The following is a 24697-nucleotide window of genomic DNA, read 5'->3' as shown; positions in this document are numbered from 1 at the left end:
TCGCAAGGGGGATGTTGCGGGAGCATTTAGTCTTGGTGAAAACCCTCCAAACCCAAGTACCGTCGCAATTGTCACTCAGCAGTGACACAGCATGGTAACCAAAGGTAATATCTAACTCATAATGTGACTAATATTGCTGGCTGGTCCTCAGACAGGCAGCTCAAGGTCCAGAGTAGGGAAACGATAAATACCTAGGTATATAATCACCCCATCATCACATCACACCTGTAGTCTACTGACTTCAAGTTCATCATCCTCACGCTTTTCTGGTACATACATACACACCCTCTCTCATAGACGCAGGCGATGGGATAATACGACGTCGCCGTAGTTGGTCTCGGTGCCCTCGGCAGCGCCGCAGCTTATCATGCTTCCATCAAAGGCGCCCGAGTTGTCGGCTTCGAGCAATTCGAGCTGGGCCAAGTTCGCAGCGCTTCGTACGATACTTCACGCATTGTTAGAACCTCATATGGGGCTCATGAGTTCGTCGCCTTCGCTCGGTTAGCATACAAAGACTGGGTTGAGTTGGAGAGGTGGTCGGGGATGAAGATGTTGACTATCACGGGAGGCGTCGTCTTTCTCCACAGAAGGGACCGACGACATCGAGTGACTTTACTACTAGTCTCGATGCCAACGACGTCCCCTATGAGCTTCTCACGCCCGAGGAGACCAACAAAAGATGGCCTGTGTTCAATGTTCCTCAGGGAGTTGATACCGTCTTTACCCCTGATTCGGGCATTGTTCACGCCGCAAAGGCTGTCATGACGCTCCAGTTCCAGGCTCGTGTCAACGGCGCGATTCTCGGAGAGAACACCTGCGTCGAGGCTGTAACGCCCCAGCCCAGCGGAGGCATAGCGATTGAAACGTCTCAAGGCGTCTACCACGCTCGCAAGGTCATCATCGCTGCTGATGCATGGACGAACAAGGTCCTCAAGCCACTCGGCGTTGAGCTCCCCATCACCGTCACGCAGGAGCAGGTAACCTACTTCAAACCCTCTCGCGAGCATGAAGCACAGTTTTCAAACGACAAGTTCCCCGTTTGGATCTAGAGAGGTGAGAAGTGGTTCTATGGCTTTCCCCTCTACGGCGAACCCGCTCTCAAGGCTGGCCAAGACGCTGCAAGAAACGACATGGATCCTGAGGAGCGTACCTGGCGGCCCTCAGAGAGACTGAGCAACGAGCTCCACGGATTTTGGATAGGCTCATTCCCAAGCGAGGCGATGAGCTGAGAACCGTCACCTGCCAATACACAATCACGCCTGATCGACAGTTCATCATCAGCGAGTTAGAGAAGCACAAGGATGTTATTCTCGCTCTCGGTAATGCACATGCCTTCAAGTTTTCTCCCGCTATCAGTCGAGTTACTGCTGAGCTTGCATTGGATGGGAAGACAACTGATGGCATCTCAAAGTTTGGGTTTCCCAAGACAACACCCAGCAAAATGTAGTCAGTCCTTGATGGGCCGGACATAACCAAGGAAATGACTAGAACAAGAGGGTTCCTTTGCAGAGGCTCTACGTCTGTCTATTCAATATACTGTATGTGTCACGTCCGTCTTGTATATTCGGACCACTCATGATGTATAGGAATAGGGTGGGCCTTTTGTCTTGTTTTGTTTTTTTGTAACCAGATTACCTGTGTTTCAAGGAATGGATTATCTATGTCACAAAGGAAACTACAGAGACTTGCGAGCCAGGTATCGCTTTAATAGTTATGTCAATCCTGTTTGAAATTCCATCCTATTTCCAAGCCCGTCCAGTACACCACGCGAGGTCTACAAAAACCATCGCCAATAATAGATCCAAGAAAATCCGGGCCAATTCCTGGCCAAAAACGACACAAGGATGCAAGAAGAAGAACAAGAACAAGAACAAGAAAAACATAAATCAAACCCCCTTCATCTTGCTCATACCCGGGATCTGGCAGCCCACCAGACCAAGCCGTTTCCAATAACCAAATACAAGACGAGAATAGATAAAAATATAAAATAAAAATAAAGAGCCACGGCCGGATGTCTGCCTTGTGCCCGTCCCGATGTTGTGAAGCATCCATTGCGATTACTTCAAGAAATAGCAGAGCCCCATGATCAACAACCACTACAAATCAGTCAATCGATAAGTGGATGGGTGCTTTGAATGAACGAGTAGGTTGTTGATGTAGGTTTGTTGCCTCTGAACATTCGGAATATTGACGCACAGTATTCATAGCGTCGTCAAGATGTCGAAAAACATTATGTCCACCCGATGGACCTCGAGTTCCGCGAACCGCCATATCATCCAACCTTTTAAACCCGATCCGGACGTATGCCGCACAGTAAGATGGTTCAAGTAATAAACAGAAATAACACCTGGATTATTAGGCTGAGAAAATGACCAAAGCGAGCTGGCCGTTGCAGTAAGGACTATTGTTGATTATTGTCTTTTGGGGCCTTACGAGTGAAATAGATCCCACGCGCGTTCGCATAATCGGATAAACTCTTCCTTCTTGGCTCGCTGGGTTTCTGGGCTATCTCGTCCAGCACCAAAGGGCCCACGACGAGTAGGAGCAGGTCCATGGCCCAATGGTGGGCTGCCGTCCTCATATTCAGCGCGCGTCCTTCGCCTGTTGATGCTAGCGCTTCGTGAGGCATCCACAGGTCGACTGCCGGGAGCTGGGGAAGGGGGTGTCGGGGGCTGGTGTCCACCATAGTGAACAAGCTTAGGCAGGAGTTCCGGTCGCCCACCAGCAAGCTCCTGTTGCGCTTCCTCAGCGGATCTGTACTCACGACCTCGTCCGGGCGTAGGGGCCTGGGGAGGTGGAGGGTGGCCAGGAGATGTCATCGGCCCACGAGAGCTGGGACCACTAGGGTAGAGAGACTGAGGCTGAGGAGCATTATCGGGATGCGCTGACAGGCCTTGGCCAAATACATCGCTGATAGGCGGTAGTCGGTTGGCCGTTTGAGTGGCAGGAATGTGGTGGATATGAGAAGTACTCGAAAGGTTGGATGGCTGGTTGGTGATGTGACGGGTCATGGGAGCAGGATGTTGACGTCCTGTAAAGCTGTGGCCCAGAGGGGCAGACTGGATAACTCTCTCATTGGCAAATTGCTCGTGGGAGGGCGCAACGATGGAGAGGCCAGGGGCCTTATTTCTTCTCGACATGCCGGGGGTCTTGGCGGCGAACTGCGACACGGGATCTTTATCGGGACCGTCCCCTTTGGCAGACTGCTGGTGAAGTCTAGCTTCGATAATGTGTCGTTGTTGCTCTCGAACTGACATGCTTCGCTGCAGCTGCTCCTTCATAACAGGGTCTTGGGTGACAAAGCCAGGAGACAGGCAGGCGATACCGACTTCTTGGATAGCAAGGCCGTCACGGGCAGTCATGGGTCGTGCCGAAGTTGGTTGGTTAGATTTGGGCGTATTCTTGGACAGGTCAAGTTTGCGTGGTCGTGGTCGTGTATGGGTCATGCTGGGAGAGCCGGGCTCCTTCTTGACGAAGATTTTAGGGGGCGCGCCGGCCGATCGTGAACTGCAAGGGCAGGTGAGCAAGGGAGTGGTGAATTGATGGCGACGACGGAGTCAATTGAATGGAAGGATCAAGGTGTACTTACGCGCTGGAGGGTGATGATTTGGCACCCTGGCCCGCAGCTTTCGGGCTGCTGCTGCTGGAGGATTGGGTTGTCGCATGCGATGTCGAAAGGTTGAGAGAAGACCGTTGTGCGGAGGGGGAAGTTCCAACGGTGGCAGCCGAAGTAGAGGGAGCGGGTAGTTCGGGGTTGGAGAACCTTTCGTGAGGAGCGGGAGAGGGAGCCATTGCAATTGCAGCACTCATAATGAAAAGAGTGCGAGTGCAGGGTTGTGGGAAATGGCGACAGGTGGTTCGTGTTGAAAGGAGACAAGAACAAGAACGGGGACGGGGACAGCTGCAAGGAGAAGCAGGAGGGAATAGGTAGACCAGGCCAGGCCAGTCAGCGAGCCAGAGTGAGCCGAGTACCTGGGTTTTTCTGGGTCTGGGTTCTCGCGAGTTAGCTAGAGGTTTCCTTTCTTGTATTGACTAGCGAGTACAGCAGAGACAAAGCCCAAAAAACGGATCGAAACGAATCGGTCGGAGACGACCGTAAATGTAAAGTGAGACAGGAATGGAAACGATCGTGAACGTGGCCGACTCGAGTCAGCACACGATTCGATTTGACTTGGGGCGAGTCTTGTCGCGGGAGTGACGGGCAAGAAAGCCAGAAAGAAGAACGTCGAGAACTAATTGGAACCAGCACCACACAAAGGGAGGCCGGGCTGGGGCTGAGATGGGCTGGAAGGAAGGAACAATATTATGTATGTACTGATCGATAGCTCAGCTCAGGCGACAGAGACCAGATATAGAAGCTGGTTGGTCCGTTGGTAGTGGATGGTTCGACGACGGCTCGCTCTTCTTTTTGCCCTGCGCGCTCTGACTTGGGTCCAAGCTCAAAGCGGGCGGTTCAGCTCTGTGCGAGATGTGACAGAGCAGAGCAAGCAGCAAATGAAGCCAGATCCAATTTGTTTTCCCTTGTTCTGTATGCGAGACGGGAGGTAGAGAGAGAGGGGGGGAGGATGGGGGATTCAGAAGGGGAAAAAAAAAGAAAGAGGAAAAGAAAAAAGAAAAGAAGAACGAAGATGACGAACCAAGAAGGAGGATAGGCAGAGAAAGAGATAACCCGATTGTTATTTTCCTCTCCTCGTTACAGTTGCAGTTACGGAGTACAGTTGCGAGTAAATGAATAGGTAAGTACCAACTAGTAAGTCGAAGGAGTGAGTGGAAGACAAAGCCAGGGGCGTCAAGAGTGGCCTCGGTCGATCGACTCGCAACTTGATTTATCAAATTCGGTACGGGGTGGGTTGGGTTGGGATGTTGGCTCCAGCCCGGCAGGCCCGTGTTTCGCCTGGTTTCGCTCAACCAAGTTGGTTTTAGTTGGTTCCCAACTTCAGTTGGTCGTAGTAATTTAGTAGTTGGTCGTCGTAGTGGGAGACGACCACCTGCACAGAATTGCTTATTCCGTCGAGTCCTGTCGATTGGAGAGGTACAGTAGCGCAACCTGTTGGCGACTGTCCTTCTGGAGGTGGGGGTATGGATGGATGGATGTTCCTGATGACTGTCGGGTGCCAGTCGAGTCTGGTATATAGCGAGGGAAATCCAAATCCACCTAGATCCCAAATACAAATCGAATAAAGATCCTCTCTTGTCGATATAGATGCTAAGGCTGACTGTGTGACTAGGCCTGTAAGTACTGACGGTGCAGGCAGTTCAAGCGGCTAGCCAGCAACGTAAATAAATATGCAAGACCGTGGGCCAAATGCAATGGATCAGCGAATGAAGCGATCCTCACAACCGACTGTAGATGTGACGAGGGAGAGGCGTTGGTGCCGGCGGTAGCGATAGTACAGTACAGGAGTGACAGCGAGCAATCACAGATAGCCGCAGTTCCGGTTGCAGGTATCAATCAAAAGTCAGGCTCTCGAACGCAGATGGAGGTGGTAGAAGGACGCAATGGTCAAGCAAGATGGCGTCGAAATCTTTCGACAACGGCGAAGAAGGGAATAACAGCAGAGATTCACCAGATCATCAATGAGGGGTCAGTTGGGAACCTGGCGATGTTTTATTTGGTGTCATGTATTTTATGAAGGGGGATACGGAGAAAAGTGACACAATGCACGACGCCTGGTTCGTATCTTGAAGCAATGGATCCAACCCGGCGAGACGAGCCAAGGGACAAGGATGTGATCGAAAGAATAAAAAATAACTGGGGTGCGGCTGGTTGGCAGCAGTACATGTATGTATGTACCTACATGCCTTGGGTCTCTCTAGGGGTGTGAGACTAGTATCCAGCACAAATCCAAAGCCTCAGAAAGGACGAACTACTAATTACCAGCCTGCCTATACATACATCTCTAAAACGTAACAGAGAGCGGTGCAAAGGCCCCTATACCAGAGCTCAGCGGTTCCTGGAGATCCAACCATACCAACCAACAGGACAAGAATAATAATCAGACAATGGCAGCTATCCGAGACCTATGTACATCCATACCTACCTAGGTATTTAGGTAGAACTGGCGAATTGACAGGCCGACAAACGTCCTCAAGGAAACAACACACCAGGCATGGCGAGCCAGGGTCCGGGGTCGTCCTCACCTGAATCCTGCTGCTGGCTGCACGCGACCCAAGCCAACGTCGGCCACTCGTCGTTGACCTCGTTGACATGAATTTTGCTCCCACCGTTGCTGGCGGTTTGATATTGATAATACTACCGTACTCCGTACATACATACATACTGGCAAACCCTTCGACGTGGCCCCAGTTGCTCCTGCTTGGTCGCAGATCCCTGTTCGAATTATCGGCCATGAACCTCATATGCGCACGAGTTGTGTGTAATTATTATATTGGCTGTGATGTACTGTTGCAATTTTCCATTCAACCAGCATGTGATGTCCTTTGCCTCCAATGTACTCCGTACCGAGCATGGAGTATCTGGCTCCATCACGCGTCGTTCCTTATTTCCACTCGTTGATCCCAAATTCGTTTGACTGACAACTGACTAATCCTCTATTTATTCAGAGTCTCAGACGCTCTCTAGGCTCTCTCTCTCTCTCTCTCTCTTTGGGGGGGCCTCCCTTTAGAGCTTCACCTAAACCCTGGTGTTGAAGATCAAATTTGACTTGACCGCTCCTCAGCCTTGATATATACATACCTCTTGTGTCGATCTCGGACACTCAGATAAGCACTTGGCTGTTGAGAAGCAGTGTGTTGGGTTCATAACGTTGGTCTCAGATCACTTCTGAGGACAAATTCGTTGTGACCCGTACCACCACCTGTCGTACCGTGTTTCCGGTGGCAGCTACATGGTCTTTTACTGGAACGGGGGGATGGTGTGGATGGCCCTCCAGGGATGTCTAGAATCTGAAAACCATTCCATCTCATTCCTGTAACAGCCAGTATCAGCACCCTTTTCAGAAGGCTCTATTGATGCTCGCCGCTAGTGAACCCCATGGCGCTGGTACGCTAGCGGTCTCAAGGCCGCTGGTTGGTGGTTCGGGATGGGCCAGAGCCGGTCATCTGAAGAACGATGCAACTTGTTCAGCGGTCCACGAGGAAGTCACTGTAGTTTCAATGTCCAAAAGATTGATAGACTATCAAAGAGCAGCCAATGATAGTTTGCCCTTTGTCTGTCGTCAGCAAACCAAGACCACTAAAGGAGTATGGGGGGGTTCATTAGACGATACGATATTGTTGCCGATGAGAAGTTTGACCTATTCTCGTTTACCGGCAAGCGGTAGGTGAGAATACCCAAGGTAACCTACCTTAGGTATATAATATCACCGCAGCTACCTAAGCTTCTGAAATCTCATCCCATCTTAAGGTCAACATAAGGTAGGTACTAACCTAAGGTACCTTACCTCACCACCCACGGAAGTCAAAAATGCCATGCATGTACCCTAGGCAGGTGAGGTGAGATCGGGGGCCTTCCTCAATGGGGCTCGAGTACATGGGTCGCCCTTGCCAGAGTTCGATTTATCCAATGGCTAGGAGAAGGCATTCCGAGGCAGAACTAACATCCCTCATACTCATATCAAAGAAGTTTTGGAGTGCCATGACTGCCTCGTGGCCATTGACATCGACCCTGGCTCTTTCCTGGGTACTTCACCTGGCACCTCCACTCATTAATCTTCGGTGCATCCCCCAAAGAACCCACTTTCAATGATACGTCCTGTCGTCTCCCCACCATCTCAACTCGCGCGCTCTCTGGACTCTCTAGACTCTCTCTCTCTCACGCTGAAACTTGCCCCTCACTCGCGCTGGAACCCCCAAACATCCCTAGAGCCCTGACGATCCTTTGATGACGGATATTGTGCACCTGGATAATACAGCAAACCTCCTTAGCAGCTGCTATGCTAGAAACCACAAGGGCTTCTGGATAAGTTGATAGTGAAATGCCATCACTCCGAGTATGTTTGCCTGTTGATATCAATGGGGTCATACGGATAGAGAGTTTTGGGAACAAAGGAGTGTCCATTCGTCTGGATATGTTCTTACGATTGTTTCGGACCGTCGTTTACAGTTGAGCTCCCTCCCCTCAGAGGTCCCCTCCTTTGAACCCCCGCTTACCGTGCACCATGACAAGGCAATAGTTTCGCTTTTATAAGTTAGAATAACAAGAGGAAGTTTGCAAAGTATCATCGACATCTCCAACTGTCTCGGTATGTAACAAATAGTCTTATTGCTTTAGCACGTCCTTTCGAAATATCATGATCTTCATTATCCACACTCCCTATTGCGATTTTCCGGGATGATCTGCATACGTTCTGATGTTCATCAATCATGTCTGAGAAAAAAAAGGTACCATTTACAGAACAAAAGAAAAGAAAGAAGGAAAAAACTGACAATCCTTCCCTCCAAGACTGAGAAACTCCTCGAATAGAAAGAACCCTTTGACTGTCAAAGAATCGTGACCGCAAAAGTCAATCTGGCTTGATCGATATCACAACTGGACTTGAGAGTATTTTGGAGAACAGTTCCATTTCGTTAACACAACATCCAATATCTGGCCCCCGCCACGTCACGTTTGGTGTAAACGTTCAAGAGTCTCACTTGCATCGACAGCGCTCCATTTCCGCCTTTATGACGACGACCCTTGTACATAGTATGTATGCCCCTGTCTCTGATCGGTCCTCTTGTCTTGATCCTGGCCAACCACTTGTGACAGAGTGACAGACAGAATCATCATTTTCATCGGCCTCCCACGCACGCACTCTACATGCTCGTGAATGAAGAGAGAAACTCTTCACATCGGAGTTGGTTCATAATGGGGCCTTCCACTGGGCTAACGACTCATGAGACTTGGATCGCGTGGTACCTTTAGGTAGTAGCTCAAGAGTCTGATATGTACAGTCAACAGTACAGGAAAAAGAAGAAAAACGCCAACGCCAATGACCCTTGCTGGAAGGGGAAAAAAGAATAGGCGCCGCACATCTCCCGCCGTCAACGCCTCAGGTGGCTTTTGGTTGTTTTAGCCAGAAAGTAGCGAGCCACGGGGGCCTTTAACCCATCCTCTAGGATCCATGCCTTGTGAAGAAAGAATTAGTTGTACTCCGTATATTAATCTGGTTTCTCTCCCTTCCTACTTTCGCTTCCGCCTCGCCTTCAGCCTTTGTTTCTGTTTGCCAGGCCTGTAACTCTGGGCAATCGCAATTGCAACTCTCTCTCATTCAACAACGGCTGTGTTGGGACTGACTGTGCTGTCATCGTCGTCGTTCGTTCGTTCGTCGAACCTCATCTCACCTGAGACGTTGTCTCAGGTTAGCAGCTTTGTGGAGGGTTTCCTCCACCTGCGCTGACACCACACACCTCGCGCTACTGCGACACGACGCCGCACGAATGCCCAATTCGTTCTGCAGCCACCCTCTTCTGGGCGCCGTCGTTTGCACATGTTTCGAATTGTCCATGGAAAGCCCTTTGATTGGTTCATGCCTACTACCTTCAAACATGATCAGAGCTAATCCGTGTCAATACCTTATGTGGTTTAGCCGTCATCTCGACTTATCCCTTCACTTTACGGATACGGTGTATGTACTTGTCATTTTCTGCCATCCATGATCCATTCACTGGACTATAGCATCTTGCCTGCTTGCTTATGTCAGGCGGCTAAAGGGCTGTATGGTTCTCTGTGAGGTTATTTCGACAACCAGGCGACGTCGTACCTGATATGGACTTTGGAGAATCACCTAGAGTTGCTATTCAAAACATTAATGCTTGCACTATATTACGAGTTGCAAGCGATACTGGGGTGTCCTTGGAGCTTGTCGAAACAAATTGCCGATACCATGAGGTTTTACTTCGTTTGAGTTGGAACTATGCTCCGTATGCGGCGGATATTACTTCTATGCGAGCATGGACGATGTCAACTTGAGTTCGACTACCAATGTAACGCGGATGATGCTGTTACTCTCTGAGTTACGGTGGAAAGGCTGTACCTGCGCCATTGCATATATAGATGTATTGTAAGTCGCGTAACTTCATGCGCTCTCGCTCAAAAGCAGTGCTCGGTTGAAAATGATGGCTTTCACCGTACCCATACCGCTCTAATAGTGTTGGTGAACGAGCATATGCAGTAGACAACATCAGCCCTTTATTCAGTCTGTCCGATCTAATCGGGGTGGTCTATATTTAGCACGACTATCGTTTGTTGATCACATATTGGTTGCACTGCTTTGATGATGTCTAGAACATGAGGCTTGTGTGTAGCGTAAGATTGATGCACGATATGGTACATAGTAGTCTTCGTATATGATGAATGACAATAGTAGGTCACATTTATATCACTTGGTCGACAGTATGCATGCCTCCGAATTATAAACTCGCCGTTGCAGGTTGATCGTAGGCATGTTTTTTTTTTCCAGCTCGGATGGGGTGTGGGAGATACGCAGTTTCGACCTACACTTGACCGCATAGGTAGACATTGATATACCGACAAACAATACCCCGAGTATAGCGCCAGAGCCCTATTGCATTTATCAACAATTTGGCATGAAATATAATAACCTTATGGGTAATACGCAACTGTGATGACAATGCGAATAGAGCTACCCATGATATAGGGTAAGCAGTTCAGAACCACATTAGCCCAACGGAGGCGCCTTAACTATAGTACCTAGGGAGCTACTACATGTGCACTGCAGCTACGACAAGATTGATATTTGGTGATGTGTTATCGCATTGGAAACGAATAGACAGTGGAGGAACGTACATCATCCAACAATCACTCAAATTGCTCGCCAGGTTAAAATTCGGCGGACGTTAAAACCCGTGGCCATGACATCTAGACTACAAACCGATCAGAACACAGACTGACTAGAGTATTGGAAATGACAATTGCATTTTATGTACTACTATATAACTTGTTCCAGGGAGGTGTTGGCGAGCCTTATATTTCATCTAACCTTGATGATTTACAGAGGCCAGCTGGGAAAAGAAGGTTACGCCAGATCGAATACAGATCAGCAGCGGCTCAACTGTCCTGACCCGGTAACTTAGAACTTCCGAATAGTATATAAATATTTTTACACTCCGCGCTATATGCAGACAATTCGCAAGAGACTCATGTTCGTATCGAGATAGAACACGATAAATGACTGAGCGGAACAAACATATAGTGAGCCAATCAGGAGACATGCCTTTTTTTTCCCCAATTATATCAAGATGCCCCACGTTGCGCCACATCTCAGCCTCACCAAAAATTTCCAAGAAACAATTCTCAGTAAAAGAGACAGCTTGATATCTCTTTTAGTCACAGCAGATCCATACTTTCAGACACAAAACCAAAAAGAATCAGAGTCAGAAAAGGGCCTCCCGCTGCTTACAAATTTACCTCTTATAAGCGAAAAAATGCCTGCGCGAACGAAGAAGGAGGAGCAGCCACAGGCTGAGGATACCAACATGGAGGACGCCCCAGCCTCCGCGCAGCCTGAGGTGAATGGCGAGGATGTTGAGGATGAGGAAGAAGAGGAGGAGATCGAGCCCCAGAGAGTCCGGATCGTAAGCAAAGAAACACAGGTGACACAACGTGATATCAACTGACACATCACTAGCTTCCTGGCTCAACAGACACTGCTGCTTCCTTTGAGTTCACTGATGAAGGCCATACGCTCGGAAACGCGCTGAGATATATCATCATGAAAAAGTCTGTATTATCTAGCATGTCGAATGAAGCCCAACTAACATATGGCAGCCCCGATGTTGAGTTCTGTGCTTACTCTATCCCCCATCCCTCAGAGCCCAAGATGAACATCCGCATTCAGACCTACAGTACGTATACGCAATGCCTCACGAGGTCTGTACTTATTAACATGTATTCAGGTGGAACTGCAGTTGACGCTCTCAAGAAGGGGTTGGTCGATATTCAAGAAGTATGTGATGTAGTTGCCGATGAGTTCTGGACCAAGAGGGAGGCCTACAACGCAGAGCAGGGAATTGACCGATGAGCCCGAAATTATGTGCTCAGGACTTAAAAGTGTTTGCATTCACATGGATCATGATGGAAATAGAGGCGTTTTGAGGAATCCCTTTCAATGAGATATATACACAAGCCCTTGTTGCTAGTTGCGACCCTGTGCATACTATTAGCCTCATTCTCAGCAGAGCGTCATGTAGTTCGATGCTCACCTCGAGGAAGCCAGTCATAAAGCTGGATGGTAGTCGCTTGTCACCTCGGAAGTTCTCCTCCTTGAAGTAGGCCATGATATGATTGGTCTGCTTCCAGAAGTTCATTGTCTCCTATGTCCATGAAGTCAGCATAAAACCCCCCCCCGCACATCAATTCATTTCAGCTGTGGAGTTTGAGCGCACCTGGTACTCGGCGTGGGACTTGAAGAGAAGAACGTCCACGACAGAGAGCTTATTCACAAATCGTTGTCGTTCGAATTCTTGCCGCATACGGGTTCGGATGGCGGAGACGGGCATGGGCATGTTGTACATGGTTTGAACTTCGGGGGCCTATACCTGGTTGATCAGCAGCTGGTCGGTCACAAATCCACCGGACAAGCTTCTCCAGAAGTCATTTGTAGACTAGGGATATCGTGAAAAGGAGAATGCGTCGTGGTTCCGCAAAACATACAGCTCGAATCCATTCTCGGTAGGAGGATAGCACTCGTCGCTTGGCATCAGACCAATTGGCCGCTATTCAAAGCATCAGCGATGTTTTTAAAAGCAGCTTAATACGCCGAAACTCACACTGCGCCGTCTTCTTAGCAAACTGGGTCGGCGTAATGGCCATGGTGGGCAATCAATGCTCTCTTGACGTCGGAAACCAATCTGCTCTGACGTTTCCCAGATTCCCGAAGCCGACGGGAGATGCACGAAACCACCGCGGTCATAAGGTCACGTGGAAGAGCGCCACACATCAATGCACCGCCACGAAATCTAATCTTCCATTCATAGGCCTGCTTTTCGTCAGCGGCCAGCAGAAAGCATCTGAAAGTTTAAGGATATTTACATAATAGCCTCATATGGGCTTAATTTGCTTTTTATATATATATGTATAAGCGCTTACTGGGTAGAGAACCAATAAGGACTATTAAAGCTGTGTTCCAGTTCGTCGTTGCCTAAGAACTTAAGGAACTTTGTACCTCGTCTACTCGTGTCTAATACTGTGGTAGTCTAGGCCCTGCAACCGCTAAAGTACCCTGTGGCCAACGGCCCGGAAAAAGATTCGCCCAGTAAGACATCTGGAATCTCGTTCATAATTTACAACTGTCAGGGGACGATTTCAAAAGAAGAAGAAAAGGAATGAGAGCTCTCATATTTTTTTTTTTCAGTATCCAAGTAGTTTGCTCCTCATCTCTTCTTTCGGGAGTTTGCTAGTGTTTCTCTTACTGGGTCGGAGAGCAGTCGGGTCGCCTCCATTATCAATCAGGCACTGGAGGCTAAGTCAGTTAGTTTTAGCCTCCGCCAGCAACTTTTCAACGTCATTTCTCTTGCGACAGAAACACATCCTCGGAAAAAATAACAACAAATTCAACAAGCCGACGCACGACCAAAGATGCCCGCTATTCGACACTCGTCCAAACGAAAACCGCCGCCTGATGGCTTCGAGGATATTGAGAACGACTTGCTCATCTTTTCCAACAAGATGAAGGATGCCCAGAACAAGCCACCGCCATCAGGTCCTAGGCACCAGGCGCAGTGGGAAATCTTCCAGATCTCGCATCAACGAAGCCGCTACGTATATGAGCTATACTACGAGAAGGAGGCGATCAGCAAGAAACTGTACGATTGGTTGCTGAAAAACGGCTATGCGGACGCGATGTTGATTGCGAAGTGGAAGAAACAAGGATATGAGAAGGTCAGTGTCCCAGCCGCCGTTGGTCTCATGAGGTATCCATGCTGACCCTGCCTAGCTATGCTGTCTGCGCTGCATCCAGACAAAGGAGACAAATTTCAACAGCACATGCATCTGTCGTGTTCCACGGGCGGAGATTAAGGGTGACGAAGACATTGAGTGCGTCAGCTGCGGTTGCAGAGGCTGCGCATCAAGCGACTAGACACGACAAGCGCGAATATGAAGGCGAGCTAGATGGAGGAAACACCTGCAAGTTCAAAGGAAGAGACGGCGTTGGGCGTATTATTAATTCATCAACACGCATCGATAACGATTCGAGGCAAAAGCGATATATATCGACGCGATGAGGTAGAAAATCCTTTTATTGGCTGCATCATGTCTTTACCAAAAGTGTGCTGATACTTTTAGCCAGTCTGAAACATCATCTCTGCTTCATCTTTTGGAAAAGCCAGCTCTTCCACGTCCAAACCGGACACTCGGTGGGACAAAGGATAGTGACGACATGGCACCTGTAAGATCTGCCATTTCTGTGTCGGCTGGCTTGTGCTTTTCCTGCTTGTTTTCCACGTTCTTCACCGCCGGTGACTTTGGTGACTCTTTTGATGTGTCCTCCGGCTGTGAAGAGACATTCTCGCCCTCCATGAGACTGGCGCGACGCCTAGAGTTCTTTATAGCTTGCGAGTTGGCTGATGATCGGCGGCGATGATGACTGCCATCGTTTAGCAGGGACCGCCTACCGTCAATACCGTCTCTAGTGACGGCAAAGAAGAAGTTCTTTGGATACATGTGCTTGTCGATGAGATGCATACGCCTCTTCTGGTGTGTCATGCACTTACGCTCACATCCCTCGACGAAGCACGAATACTGGAGCGCAAGGGGTCAGTTGCAGACTCGTAATGGTCGATGGAAAGCCAGGGTATAGGACATACAGTATGCTCGCCTTGTTCCCGCTTCACGATCACTAAAGGGTCGTGGTATTCTTCAATGTGGACGTTGAGCAGATGTTCGCTTGGGAAGTTCTTGTGGCACTCAATACACCTATTAGTGTGGGACTTATTGTAATGGACCTCGTATTCGTCGAAGGATCTAAAGGCCAGAGGCTCTTTGTGCGGAGGCAAGTTGCATCTCATGGCTATCGTATCCTCTTCGTCGTCGATGGCCGATTCAAGCTGAGTTACTTTTGATACTGGACGTAGGGACGGTTCCGCGTTTGTCTGTTCAGAATCGGAATCTAGATCTTCTTCGAGCTCTCGTGAGCGCTTCATCCTTTTGTTGTGAGCTTGATTGGAAAGGTAGAATTACTTGAGAGCAATGTCCAGAGGATGCAAAGCGGTGAGTTCAGGGTAGTGAGTCTTTAGGGAGCTGTGATAGGTTTTCGAGACGAACTGGCAATGTGCCTATATTCTCGCCGGGCGTAGGACAAGTCAATGAGTCAGGTTTCTAGTTAGGTAAACATGGACGGGTTTTATGTGATGGGACTGCCTGACGTTGTGATATAACCAAAAGGTCCTATATTGGAGGTGAGTAGAAGCTCGTCCAGTGAGTGTGATATTTGGTGGGGTCTACCCTGTCAGGCGCTAAAGCAGTTGATGAACTGGCCGGTGATGAGGGGCAGCTTTTACAGTACGGAGCGGGCACCTACAGACCAGTTGGGAGCTGGTACTTGGATCTAGTAAACATATTGAATCACCATGATCACACCTCAGGCAAACTGGGTCGACTGGCTAGGTACCTTACTATAGCTAGGTACCTTAGGTAGTAGGTACCTACTATACAGAGTTAAAAGGCCAACATATTGCCTTATATTAATTGGCACCCAGAAAGCAACATTGATATTTATTGATGCTAAATGATCAACGTGTTTGACAGTAAGATCTGGAGATCTGATATTAATATGAAAGTGCCTTAGTACCATGACTTATGAAGATACTTCGCGCTACCTAGGTTTGTACTAAGGTTAGTACCTAAGGCAAGGTACCTAGGTACCTACCTAGGTAGCCCATGTGGATGTATTTTCCAGGGTCCAAATGTCTCCCGACGAGTAGTGGTAGTTATTAAAAAAGTGAGGTTAGTTCAGTAGTACCTAGGCACTCGTCGCAAGGCAATCATCCATAGATCCAATCCATCTGAAGTGAATGGAACCCACAGGCCAGTATTAAGACTCAGCACCACCACCACCACCACCTAAGTACCCTAGGTAGGTAGGTAGGTAGGTAGGTAGGTAGGTACCTACTGGCGGGGGCTTAAAATCTTGTTGTGCCTTGGAATGACCGTTGAGCCTGGCCTGAACCTTCCATTGCCCTGAGGGGTTCCCGTCGGTTCATTCATCAATCTTTCATCACTCGGAGGTGTCACAGTGATACTTTTCTCCCTTCTCTTTCAACTCACGTTCACCAAAGTTACGCTTGGCTCTACGGCGCAATTAACAATAGACCTGTGGTATAACTCGGGGTCGATTATTATTGCGCGGGCTTACTTTGCCTTATTTTACTTTACTTTGCCGTATACTTTTATTTTCTTTGCTCTACTTTACATTACCCTTCCATCTCTTGTACTTAACCCACCCCTCCCTCCATCTCTTCACCAATGTGTGTCTTCTCGGCCAACGATCCCATTTTCGCGAACCGAGTCTGGTGCCAGTGCCAGTGTCAAACCTCAATCTCGAACCGACGACCCGATCTGCGAATGAGTTATGGACCGAAAGTCTTTCCATGATCCCACACCAGAGAAAGCATGAACGAAACGATTGTCAGTTCGATACCGTCGCTCTAGAATTGTGCCGCGACACCTTTCGTCCTGCCCTTTACCCCTGCGCATCCGTGTCCGCCTGCGTGAACCTCGAGTTTATATAGTTTATGTCCCGATCCTACCGACTTCGCGATCATGGAACCCGAGACTGCGACGTCGAACGTCCAGGCCGCAAAGCCGGAACATGCGGATCTTTCTGGTAAGGCCAGACAAACGTGGCGGTAAGTTGAATATCCTCACTCACCTGAAGATACGTGTAAAAGAGCCATGCATTCATTGATTTGCCTCGTGTGATCATACCCCGCCAAAACGAAAAAACAAAAATCAAAAATCAAAAAAAAAAAAAAAATAACCAATACGCCAAAAACCAACATAGAAACGAAAACACCATGATTTGATCGGCTTGCGCAAACACCACATGCTGATTCCTTGCTCATACCCAGTAATCACTCAGGAGCTGACATCTTCTAGCTGGGCAGTCAAACTGCGAAGGCAACTGACAAAACATATGGAAAAGCTTCCAAAAGATAACAACTCTGGTGTTGACATCCCCCAGTTTGAGGCGATGGATACGGCTCTGGATAAGTGAGGAAGATCGCATGCGGCTTGCTGCGCTCATGAAGCTAATTCATATAACCCCACAAAATAGATTCCGCCTTGCCTGCGTGCAGACCATCTATCTCGACTTCGAATATGCTGTCGCCGAGCGTACCGACTATACTATGTGGCAGGTGCATACTAGTATCAACAACGAATATCGAAAAGCCCTGGTTCGCCTCCGACACTTGGCGCAAAACTCGGACAAGCAAAAGACCGATAAGACGGCCAACGAAAAGCGCATTGGTGACAAGGACAAGAACAAGGGGGAGAAACAAAGCACCCCAAAGCAAAAGGGTGACAAGCGCAATGTGGAGCGACGGAAGTTTGGGGATAAGTATCTGGGCTTTCTACATGTTGCTCAGGAGTTCTACAAGGGTTATGTCCAGCGCCTCTCTGCACGATACGACATCCCCGAATTGAAGCGCATTGCTCAAGGCGTCGAGGTGGACGGATCCTCCAGTAGCGATCTCATCAGTCCCGTACCCGATTCGATCTATCCGCTGGTCATCAATTCATGCCACTTTACTCTCATTTGTCTCGGCGACCTGGCGCGTTATCAGGTTCAGTCAGGCCTGAAGAAGTCGAGCTATAAGGTTGCACTGGCCTATTACAGTCTTGCTCACGATCTGAAACCCGATTCCGGTTTCCCGTTCCACCAGATGGGCATGATAAGCCTCGAGGAAGGCAAAGATTTGGATATCCTTTACTACTTTTACCGGAGCATCGCAACGGCTGATCCCCATCCCAACGTGAAGCAGAATCTTGAGTCCAAGTTCAAGAGCTATTTTCAGCCGGATAAGAACCCGTCTAAGAAGCAAGCGCGTGGACCAAGCGATGCATTCGTCACCTGGTTTACTAAACTTCATGCTTCCTACTATAGGGATGAGACCATGGCAGGCAGCGGGGAGCTTGAAAGGGAAGTTCTTCATCGGCTTGATATGGCTTCCAAGAACCCTGACTATTCCGAGGTTCTGTTCAGGATGTCGCTGATCAACATGTCGAGCTACTTCATCGCCACCCAGAAATATACCGGTAGGTCTACTAGTCATGAATTGCTTATTGTTGTTTCTAATACAAAGCAGAGGCACAAACACAGGCCGCTTCACGTTTTTGTCACCATACTTTGCGCATCAACGCTCAGTTCATTCTTGCGTTCTGCTCGGCACTCACATCTGAGCTCACCAATATTGTAGGCCGCGAGATCCCTGCTTCCGAGGACCCGGCAACAGCCAAATCAACCCCTGTGATCGAGGCGCTTCTACCTCTGCTTCGTATATACGGTATGTGGCTGGCTGCGCGTCGCCAGGAAATATTTGCGGCTGGAAAAGCTCTTGGCACTGTACTGCCAGATATGATGAAGGCTATCTCAAAGGTCCTCTCACTACTGTGCAACGAGACATATACCCAGGAAAACCTGGCCTCATGCCCATACCTTCTCGCGGAGGATGTCCAGACCCAAGGTCTGCTTCCCCTTTCCCCGGATCAGGTTCCGCAAGCTTGCCGATCCTACTTTTCTGAGAGCGGTGGCTTGAAGCCAAGACTGCTATCCCCAGAGAGACGACTCGGCACTTTCCAGGAGACACTGGCACGAATCTTGGACATACTGCGATGCGCCTACTTCCTGGCCGAGGACGACTTGTGCCCTCTTGCCGTCCATGTCTCCGAGAAAGGCCTTGCTTTTGAGTATAAGGAAAAGCCCACCGCGAACGAAGAGACTTCCCAACCGATGTCTATTGTGAGTTCTCCTACACGGGAACCCCAGAGCAACATCAGGACTGCCAGTCGACATCGCACCATTTCGGAAACCACGCAAACAGGGAACCGGCTTGCGTCCAAGGCGGACGCGAGGAGGGCTTTTGTTGCATCTATCGAGACACAGCCTCCCCATGAGCAGTCTGTACCTGACGATGCTGATAACACTGTCATCAACATGCTTGCTCCTTTCCTAAGGCCTCCTACCCCTGAACAGGCACAATCTGGTCTCTGCTCCACTGATGAGACCTCATACGGAATGCATAGCACAACTGCGAACGAGGTCTTTGGAATGCTTCAGGCCAGCCCTACCACAGGCTCCATGCCCTCTGGCAAGTTTGAACCTCTTCCCTGGGACTGGGTATACACCCCGACACCCCATAAGGGTAACGATACCTCGGTATCATACAAGGATGCTTTCGAAGGCCCTATTAGTCCTAACTTTTCTATAAGAAAAACGTCACACACCGTCAGCGCATTTGACGACCCTTTCACCAACTCCACCCCTCAGCTACCAACCATGCCAACTCCTCGAGCTGGCAGTGGCATGATGGCCAGTCCCCGTGTTAGCTCAGCGGCCGAAGAGGCTCATCGCAACAACTTGCTTCAAACTTTTGGTAGCTCCGCCCCTCGTACTTCGGTATCCAGCCAATGGGACCATGACCACAACCGTACGGCCATCGAGACAGCACCTCAATCCTATGGTCCCGATGGCTACGCCACGTCTTCCTCTTTGTCTGCGTTCTCACACCCAAGCAGTTTGTATCAAGGCACACCTGCTAATGGCATTACTCTCGGCATGCCAACTGGAGTTGGTTATATGGACACGAGCCGCTACGATCGCAATCACGTTCAGGATCCTGCACCATCCTCGTCAGGCCGACGCTTTCAAATGGATGAAACGACGTCCAGCTATGATGCTGCCATTTTGCAGGCTGCCTTTTATGGCAATAAGTAAAAGCATAGGTCATTCTTGTGTCTTTTTAGAAGACGGCCGTGGAAATCAGGATATTTCGACCTGCCTAGTTTTTCGTCGACTCTTGCGTTTTCAAAAACGTCTTGTTCCCGGTCTAGACCACTCAGGGCGGAGCATGATTGCATAGCCGACGATTCGCTATAAAGCACCTGCACATGTCCTAGCTTCGAGTACTGGCCTTTTGGAGTCGGCCAGCTTTTGAAGATATTGACGGCATAATGGATTAGCTTAACAGGTGCAGTACGCCGGCCTATTTCACCTGCTCCATGTTTTCGGACCTCGTGCGATAGCTGATGAGTTTGCTCGCCGGCCGGCTCAGACTCAGTCAGTATTCATCCAGTCTGACGGTATAGACACCATTCGTTGGTGCAAGGTCTTGGGTTTTAAAGCAAGAAGTCATTCATTTTATATTCACTCAGATAATATGCTTGCCAAATACTCGATATCGTGGAGGATACCATGCCGCTCAATGCGCTTGGGAGCCCTCAGTTTGGGGTATATTCTCCCTTTGGATGCAAACGCCGTTGTTGAAACCGTTTCCCTTTTCCCCAGCAACGCCGAACCACATTCAATGATCCAAGAAGGATGTGCAATATGAGTTGTTGATAGATTTAAGCAGCCTGGTAGGTTTGCTTGGGGAAGGGGTATCTGTATGAGAGTTAGTTGAAGTTTTGTTATCGTTTTACTGGGATTGGTGCCCTGGCCAAGGAGCTATCCCGTTCATAGGAAAGATAGGTAGAGGAATGAAGCAGTAAATTTTGTGAACACAAATTATCAGGAATGATGCGTTTGGGTGGACTTACGAAGGTCCAAGCTCCTGGATGCTCAAACGAGCGAGCCACTGGCCCATGTCAATGCTGGTTTCGAGGGGCTTGTTCTGGAGGATACCAGCCAAGAGACCGCCAGCAAAAGCGTCACCAGCACCGTTGGTGTCGTTGATCTTCTCCTTCTCAATGGCGTGAACGGGGAACTCCTTAATCTCGTCATCACCCTGGATAGCAACCAGAGTAGGGTCGGTACCCTGAGTAACAATGGCAATTCGCTTTCTCTTGGTGTTCTTCTTGGGAAGGTTGGCGAGGTGCATGACAACATCCTTGGGCTCCTTGCTAGGGAGGCCGTGGGATTCGGCATAGGCGGCGGCCTCGGTCTCGTTGCCGATGATGTAGTCCCAGTAAGGGGCGCTGGCATCGACAACCTCCTTGAAGAATTGAGGGATGAAAGGAGCAGACAGGGAGAGAACAAAAGGCTTGTTGTGCTCAGCAGCCTGCTTGGCGAGCTCCATAATGGCAGGAGGACAGACTGAAATTGGTTAGCATTATCATGGTGTTTGGGGGGGTTGTGACCGGGCTCGTACCAGTGAAGTGGAAACCACCGACGTAGTAGACCTCAGCGTTCTCAACGAGCTTCCAGATTTCAGGCTTCTTCAGGTGATCGAGGTCGTAGTGGTTAGCAGCGCCAAGATCCGTGCACAAGCTTCGGTTGTGGCCGGTAATGATAGCACCACATCGGCCAGTCTTCTCCTTGGGGTCGACACGGTATTCAACGCGGAGACCAGCGGCCTTAACAGCATCGTGAAGGATAGCAGCATACTTGTCATCACCAGCGCCACCGAGGTAGACGACACTATTAGGAGGGAGGATGTACTGAGCACCTCGAGCACTGTTTTGGGCAGCGCCTCCAGCAATCAGCTTGGCATCGTAGTTGTTTAGGAGGTCTTCGTAGAGAGGAAGATGCTTCTCCTCTGCGAGGATGGCGTCATTAGGCTTGAGGCCATACTTGTCAAGAAGGGCCTGGTCACCCTTGGCCTGGATGTCTGCGTAGAACAAAAAGTGCCTGTCAGCAAATGTTCGGTTGCATTGGAGGGGCACTGAGAGTTATTTCTCCTGCAGATGGTGCAATTGAAGAGTAACTCACCGAGGAGAGGGTTCTCGAGACAGAGAAGGGAGTATTCCTTAACGGCAGACATGGTGCTTGACTGTCTTGTTTGGGAAGAGAAACGATGAGATATAGATGAGGATAAAAAAGTAGATGAAGCTTCGGAGGGGAAGAGTTTGAGATGAATGGAGGGGTCAAACGTCGTCCTGGTCTTGGTGGGGTAAAAACGTGGGGCGTGGTGTTTCGGCAACCGAAAAGGAGCCAAGCTGGAGAAGGTGCGAGTACACGTGCGGCGGCAGGAGGGAAGGAGGGAAGGAATTTCAAGTCGGAGGAGAGTCGAAGAAGATGCAGGTGGTCTCGCCAACATTTCCGTGTATGTAAGGTATGTACCTAGGTACTAACCTACTAGGTTTGTTGATTTAGTACTTGTCCGTAACTAAGGTATTGTAAGGTACCTAGTTTGGAGGCCGGGAACGTTTAAATGATGAGAGAGTCCGGATATATGTACCTAGCTAGGTATGATCAAAGTAGGTACAAATTTATGATCGACGGAGTGATGGCCAGGGCTCTCTGCTCAATATAAATGAACTCAATCAGCCATCATACGATCCAGACCTGGTTACCTCACCACAGTCCGCATCATGATCCGGTAACCTCGCCGATCGATGCCTTGACTATTACCAAAAGAACCCCCCACGCGACAATCATCAAATTAAGCTTCACTACTCGGAATTGTTCATGTGAAGGCTACAAAACATTCCAATGAGCGATCTAATTGATGACAAGAAGCCGAGCATATACTAAGGTAGGACACCACTTGCATAACAAAAACGCGTGGTGTGCATGATTGGACACAATCGCTGAATGGACATTATTTTAACCAAGCATGCTTCTTCTCTCATGGAAGCCTTTTTTCGGTATTCGTGGTATCTCACTTCTTCGCTCACATCTTTCACAGAGAAACGGCCTTCAGATTTTTTTGCGCCAAATGCCATAGTACTTGCCCTCGGAGCTACCAGCCATCTGCTCTCGGCAGTACCTTCAATAGATGCAAGCAAGCCAGTAAACACCATCCCAATGAGACCATGAACTCAGCCACCACTTTACTCCTTTGTCTTCTGGGTACCACGGAGGAGACCCGTCCTTCTGGCGGCAATGAGACCGGCCTTTTGACCCTGGGCGGCGTATCGGGAGATGGTAGAAGCCTTACCAATATGTTGATGGTTACCCTGTGTCCATTGTCAGCTCTTCCGTTTTCATCACATAAATTCTGAGGATACGTACACCACCGTGAGGATGGTCGACGGGGTTCATAGCAACACCACGAGTCTTGGGCCAGCTGTTGCGCTTGACGGCGAACTTGTGCTTGGCACGGGAAGCCTCTGCGGGAAATGTCAGTAATCCAATGCCTCATTTTATTAACCCCCCGAGAAAACATACTGAGGAGAGGCTTGTCAGTTCGGCCACCGCCAGCGACGATACCGATCATTCCTCGAGAGCCGGAGTGGACGACCTTCTTAGCACCGGAGGGAAGCTTGATGCGAGTCTTGCCCTCATCAGGGTTGTGGCCGACAATGGTGATGTAGTTGCCGGAAGTGCGGCCGAGAGTGCCACGGTCACCAATCTTCTCCTCGACGTTGGAGACGACGGTACCCTCAGGCATCTCGCCGAGGGGGAGGACGTTGCCAACAGTGAGAGCAGCCTTCTTTCCGGCGTAGATGAACTGGCCAGTGTACATGCCCTCATTGGCGATGAAGGTCTCGGTGACCTGCTTGAATCGGTAGGGATGGCGGAAGACGACCTTGGCGAGAGGGGCACCACGACCTGCACAGACAATCATCGTTAGTTGTCGTTCCTCCATCACAAACAAATTGTGCAATTTCCGTAAAAAAAAAAAAAATATCGGGGAGCTCATCGTTCGGGGAACTTGCCAGCATCGTGGACAATCTCTCGGACTACACCTCGAATGTAGCCATGGCGCTCGGCATAGTCGAGGTTGCGGAACTTGGCAGGAGCCTTGTTCAGGCGTGTGTTGGCCGCTAACAGGCGTCAGTATCTTGATGTTTTTCGATATCGTGGAGTAGGCTCGTTCGGTACTGACTGAAGATGGATCCACGACCCTTACGCTGATTGCGAATAACTCTACCCATGGCGGCTCTTCTTCACGGTGTGAAAAGGAAAGGGGTAGTCTGTGAAGCTGCGGGTTAGTATGGAAGATCGTGGGCGAGAGAAAGGAAGGGGAGGATATTTACCTGGCGATGGCCGCTTGGTGTGTTGTTGGAAACGCTCGCGCTACTAATTTTGTGCGTCGTTCTTTCTCAGTTTACGGTGGATCTAGTCACGTGATAGGGCTCGATCGCTCCTTCCAATTTTCGGTTCCAATCCAAATGTGGAGTCTTCCCTGTTTAATAGAACGGGCATACGGAGTACCTTACCTTACCTCAGTGTACCTAGGTACCTACTCACCTATCCGTACCTCCCGCCAGCCCCATAAATTATCCAGTGTCTGTCATTGGATGTTAGCGCGACGCGTGCTTAACCAATCGACCTTTCGCCTCTCGACATCGCTCAAACTGAGCTGAGGTCATCACCAGCGATCATCACCACGACAGCGCAATCATGACCTGGTGCATACTTGATTCCCAGCAATATCTCGTCTGCTCAAGGGTGCTAGATTACAGCACGTCGTTGTCATCACGTATACTTTTTCGTCGGTATCGTTGATGCTGTTCTGAATAGCCTGTTATCAATCTTGCGTTTCCTGTCGTTTGCGTATATACCACGCGTGGGCTTTTATGTTGCGCTGCGGGATGCTAAGCGGGGCGATACACTTTGATGTTGAGGTGATTGAAGTCGACCAAGCGGTTGATCCATGGTGAGCGACAAGGGGAGGACGGGGCGTTCAA

At 49.4% G+C, this 24697-nt stretch overlaps 10 protein-coding genes across 10 annotated transcripts; 4 read left to right on the top strand and 6 right to left on the bottom strand.

Moving 5' to 3' along the window:
* Positions 1-91: 91 nt before the first annotated feature.
* J7337_002704 (uncharacterized protein) lies at positions 92-1049 on the top strand (the record flags this gene model as incomplete). The annotated part of the gene is made up of 3 exons (XM_044820431.1): positions 92-104; positions 332-500; positions 623-1049. 3 exons carry the CDS (start codon positions 92-94, stop codon positions 1047-1049), a joined length of 609 nt encoding a protein of 202 aa, XP_044684731.1.
* A 1380-nt stretch (positions 1050-2429) lies between these two features.
* Positions 2430-3792, bottom strand: J7337_002703 (uncharacterized protein; the record flags this gene model as incomplete). The annotated part of the gene is made up of 2 exons (XM_044820430.1): positions 2430-3507; positions 3590-3792. 2 exons carry the CDS (start codon positions 3790-3792, stop codon positions 2430-2432), a joined length of 1281 nt encoding a protein of 426 aa, XP_044684730.1.
* Positions 3793-11388: 7596 nt separating this feature from the next.
* On the top strand, positions 11389-11984 carry RPC19 (RNA polymerase subunit AC19; the record flags this gene model as incomplete). Its single annotated transcript, XM_044820429.1, has 4 exons — positions 11389-11538; positions 11592-11683; positions 11732-11808; positions 11860-11984. The coding sequence occupies 4 exons, from the start codon at positions 11389-11391 to the stop codon at positions 11982-11984; spliced, it is 444 nt and encodes a 147-aa protein (XP_044684729.1).
* Positions 11985-12098: 114 nt separating this feature from the next.
* J7337_002701 (uncharacterized protein) lies at positions 12099-12775 on the bottom strand (the record flags this gene model as incomplete). The annotated part of the gene is made up of 5 exons (XM_044820428.1): positions 12099-12110; positions 12166-12276; positions 12349-12495; positions 12617-12678; positions 12733-12775. The coding sequence occupies 5 exons, from the start codon at positions 12773-12775 to the stop codon at positions 12099-12101; spliced, it is 375 nt and encodes a 124-aa protein (XP_044684728.1).
* A 765-nt stretch (positions 12776-13540) lies between these two features.
* J7337_002700 (uncharacterized protein) lies at positions 13541-14042 on the top strand (the record flags this gene model as incomplete). Its single annotated transcript, XM_044820427.1, has 2 exons — positions 13541-13843; positions 13899-14042. The coding sequence occupies 2 exons, from the start codon at positions 13541-13543 to the stop codon at positions 14040-14042; spliced, it is 447 nt and encodes a 148-aa protein (XP_044684727.1).
* Positions 14043-14272: 230 nt separating this feature from the next.
* Positions 14273-15105, bottom strand: J7337_002699 (uncharacterized protein; the record flags this gene model as incomplete). The annotated part of the gene is made up of 2 exons (XM_044820426.1): positions 14273-14656; positions 14770-15105. The coding sequence occupies 2 exons, from the start codon at positions 15103-15105 to the stop codon at positions 14273-14275; spliced, it is 720 nt and encodes a 239-aa protein (XP_044684726.1).
* Positions 15106-16723: 1618 nt separating this feature from the next.
* Positions 16724-19898, top strand: J7337_002698 (uncharacterized protein; the record flags this gene model as incomplete). Its single annotated transcript, XM_044820425.1, has 3 exons — positions 16724-16809; positions 17238-18220; positions 18382-19898. The coding sequence occupies 3 exons, from the start codon at positions 16724-16726 to the stop codon at positions 19896-19898; spliced, it is 2586 nt and encodes an 861-aa protein (XP_044684725.1).
* A 629-nt stretch (positions 19899-20527) lies between these two features.
* J7337_002697 (uncharacterized protein) lies at positions 20528-21882 on the bottom strand (the record flags this gene model as incomplete). Its single annotated transcript, XM_044820424.1, has 4 exons — positions 20528-20564; positions 20720-21215; positions 21271-21729; positions 21831-21882. The coding sequence occupies 4 exons, from the start codon at positions 21880-21882 to the stop codon at positions 20528-20530; spliced, it is 1044 nt and encodes a 347-aa protein (XP_044684724.1).
* A 1012-nt stretch (positions 21883-22894) lies between these two features.
* Positions 22895-23631, bottom strand: RPL2_2 (60S ribosomal protein L2; the record flags this gene model as incomplete). The annotated part of the gene is made up of 3 exons (XM_044820423.1): positions 22895-23020; positions 23076-23173; positions 23232-23631. 3 exons carry the CDS (start codon positions 23629-23631, stop codon positions 22895-22897), a joined length of 624 nt encoding a protein of 207 aa, XP_044684723.1.
* Positions 23632-23702: 71 nt separating this feature from the next.
* On the bottom strand, positions 23703-23941 carry RPL2_1 (60S ribosomal protein L2; the record flags this gene model as incomplete). The annotated part of the gene is made up of 2 exons (XM_044820422.1): positions 23703-23830; positions 23893-23941. 2 exons carry the CDS (start codon positions 23939-23941, stop codon positions 23703-23705), a joined length of 177 nt encoding a protein of 58 aa, XP_044684722.1.
* Between the last annotated feature and the right edge of the window lie 756 nt (positions 23942-24697).

This window comes from Fusarium musae, chromosome 2 (genome assembly GCF_019915245.1).
Source record: "Fusarium musae strain F31 chromosome 2, whole genome shotgun sequence".
Classification (NCBI taxonomy): domain Eukaryota; kingdom Fungi; phylum Ascomycota; class Sordariomycetes; order Hypocreales; family Nectriaceae; genus Fusarium; species Fusarium musae.
This window is presented reverse-complemented; position numbering and strand designations above follow the sequence as displayed.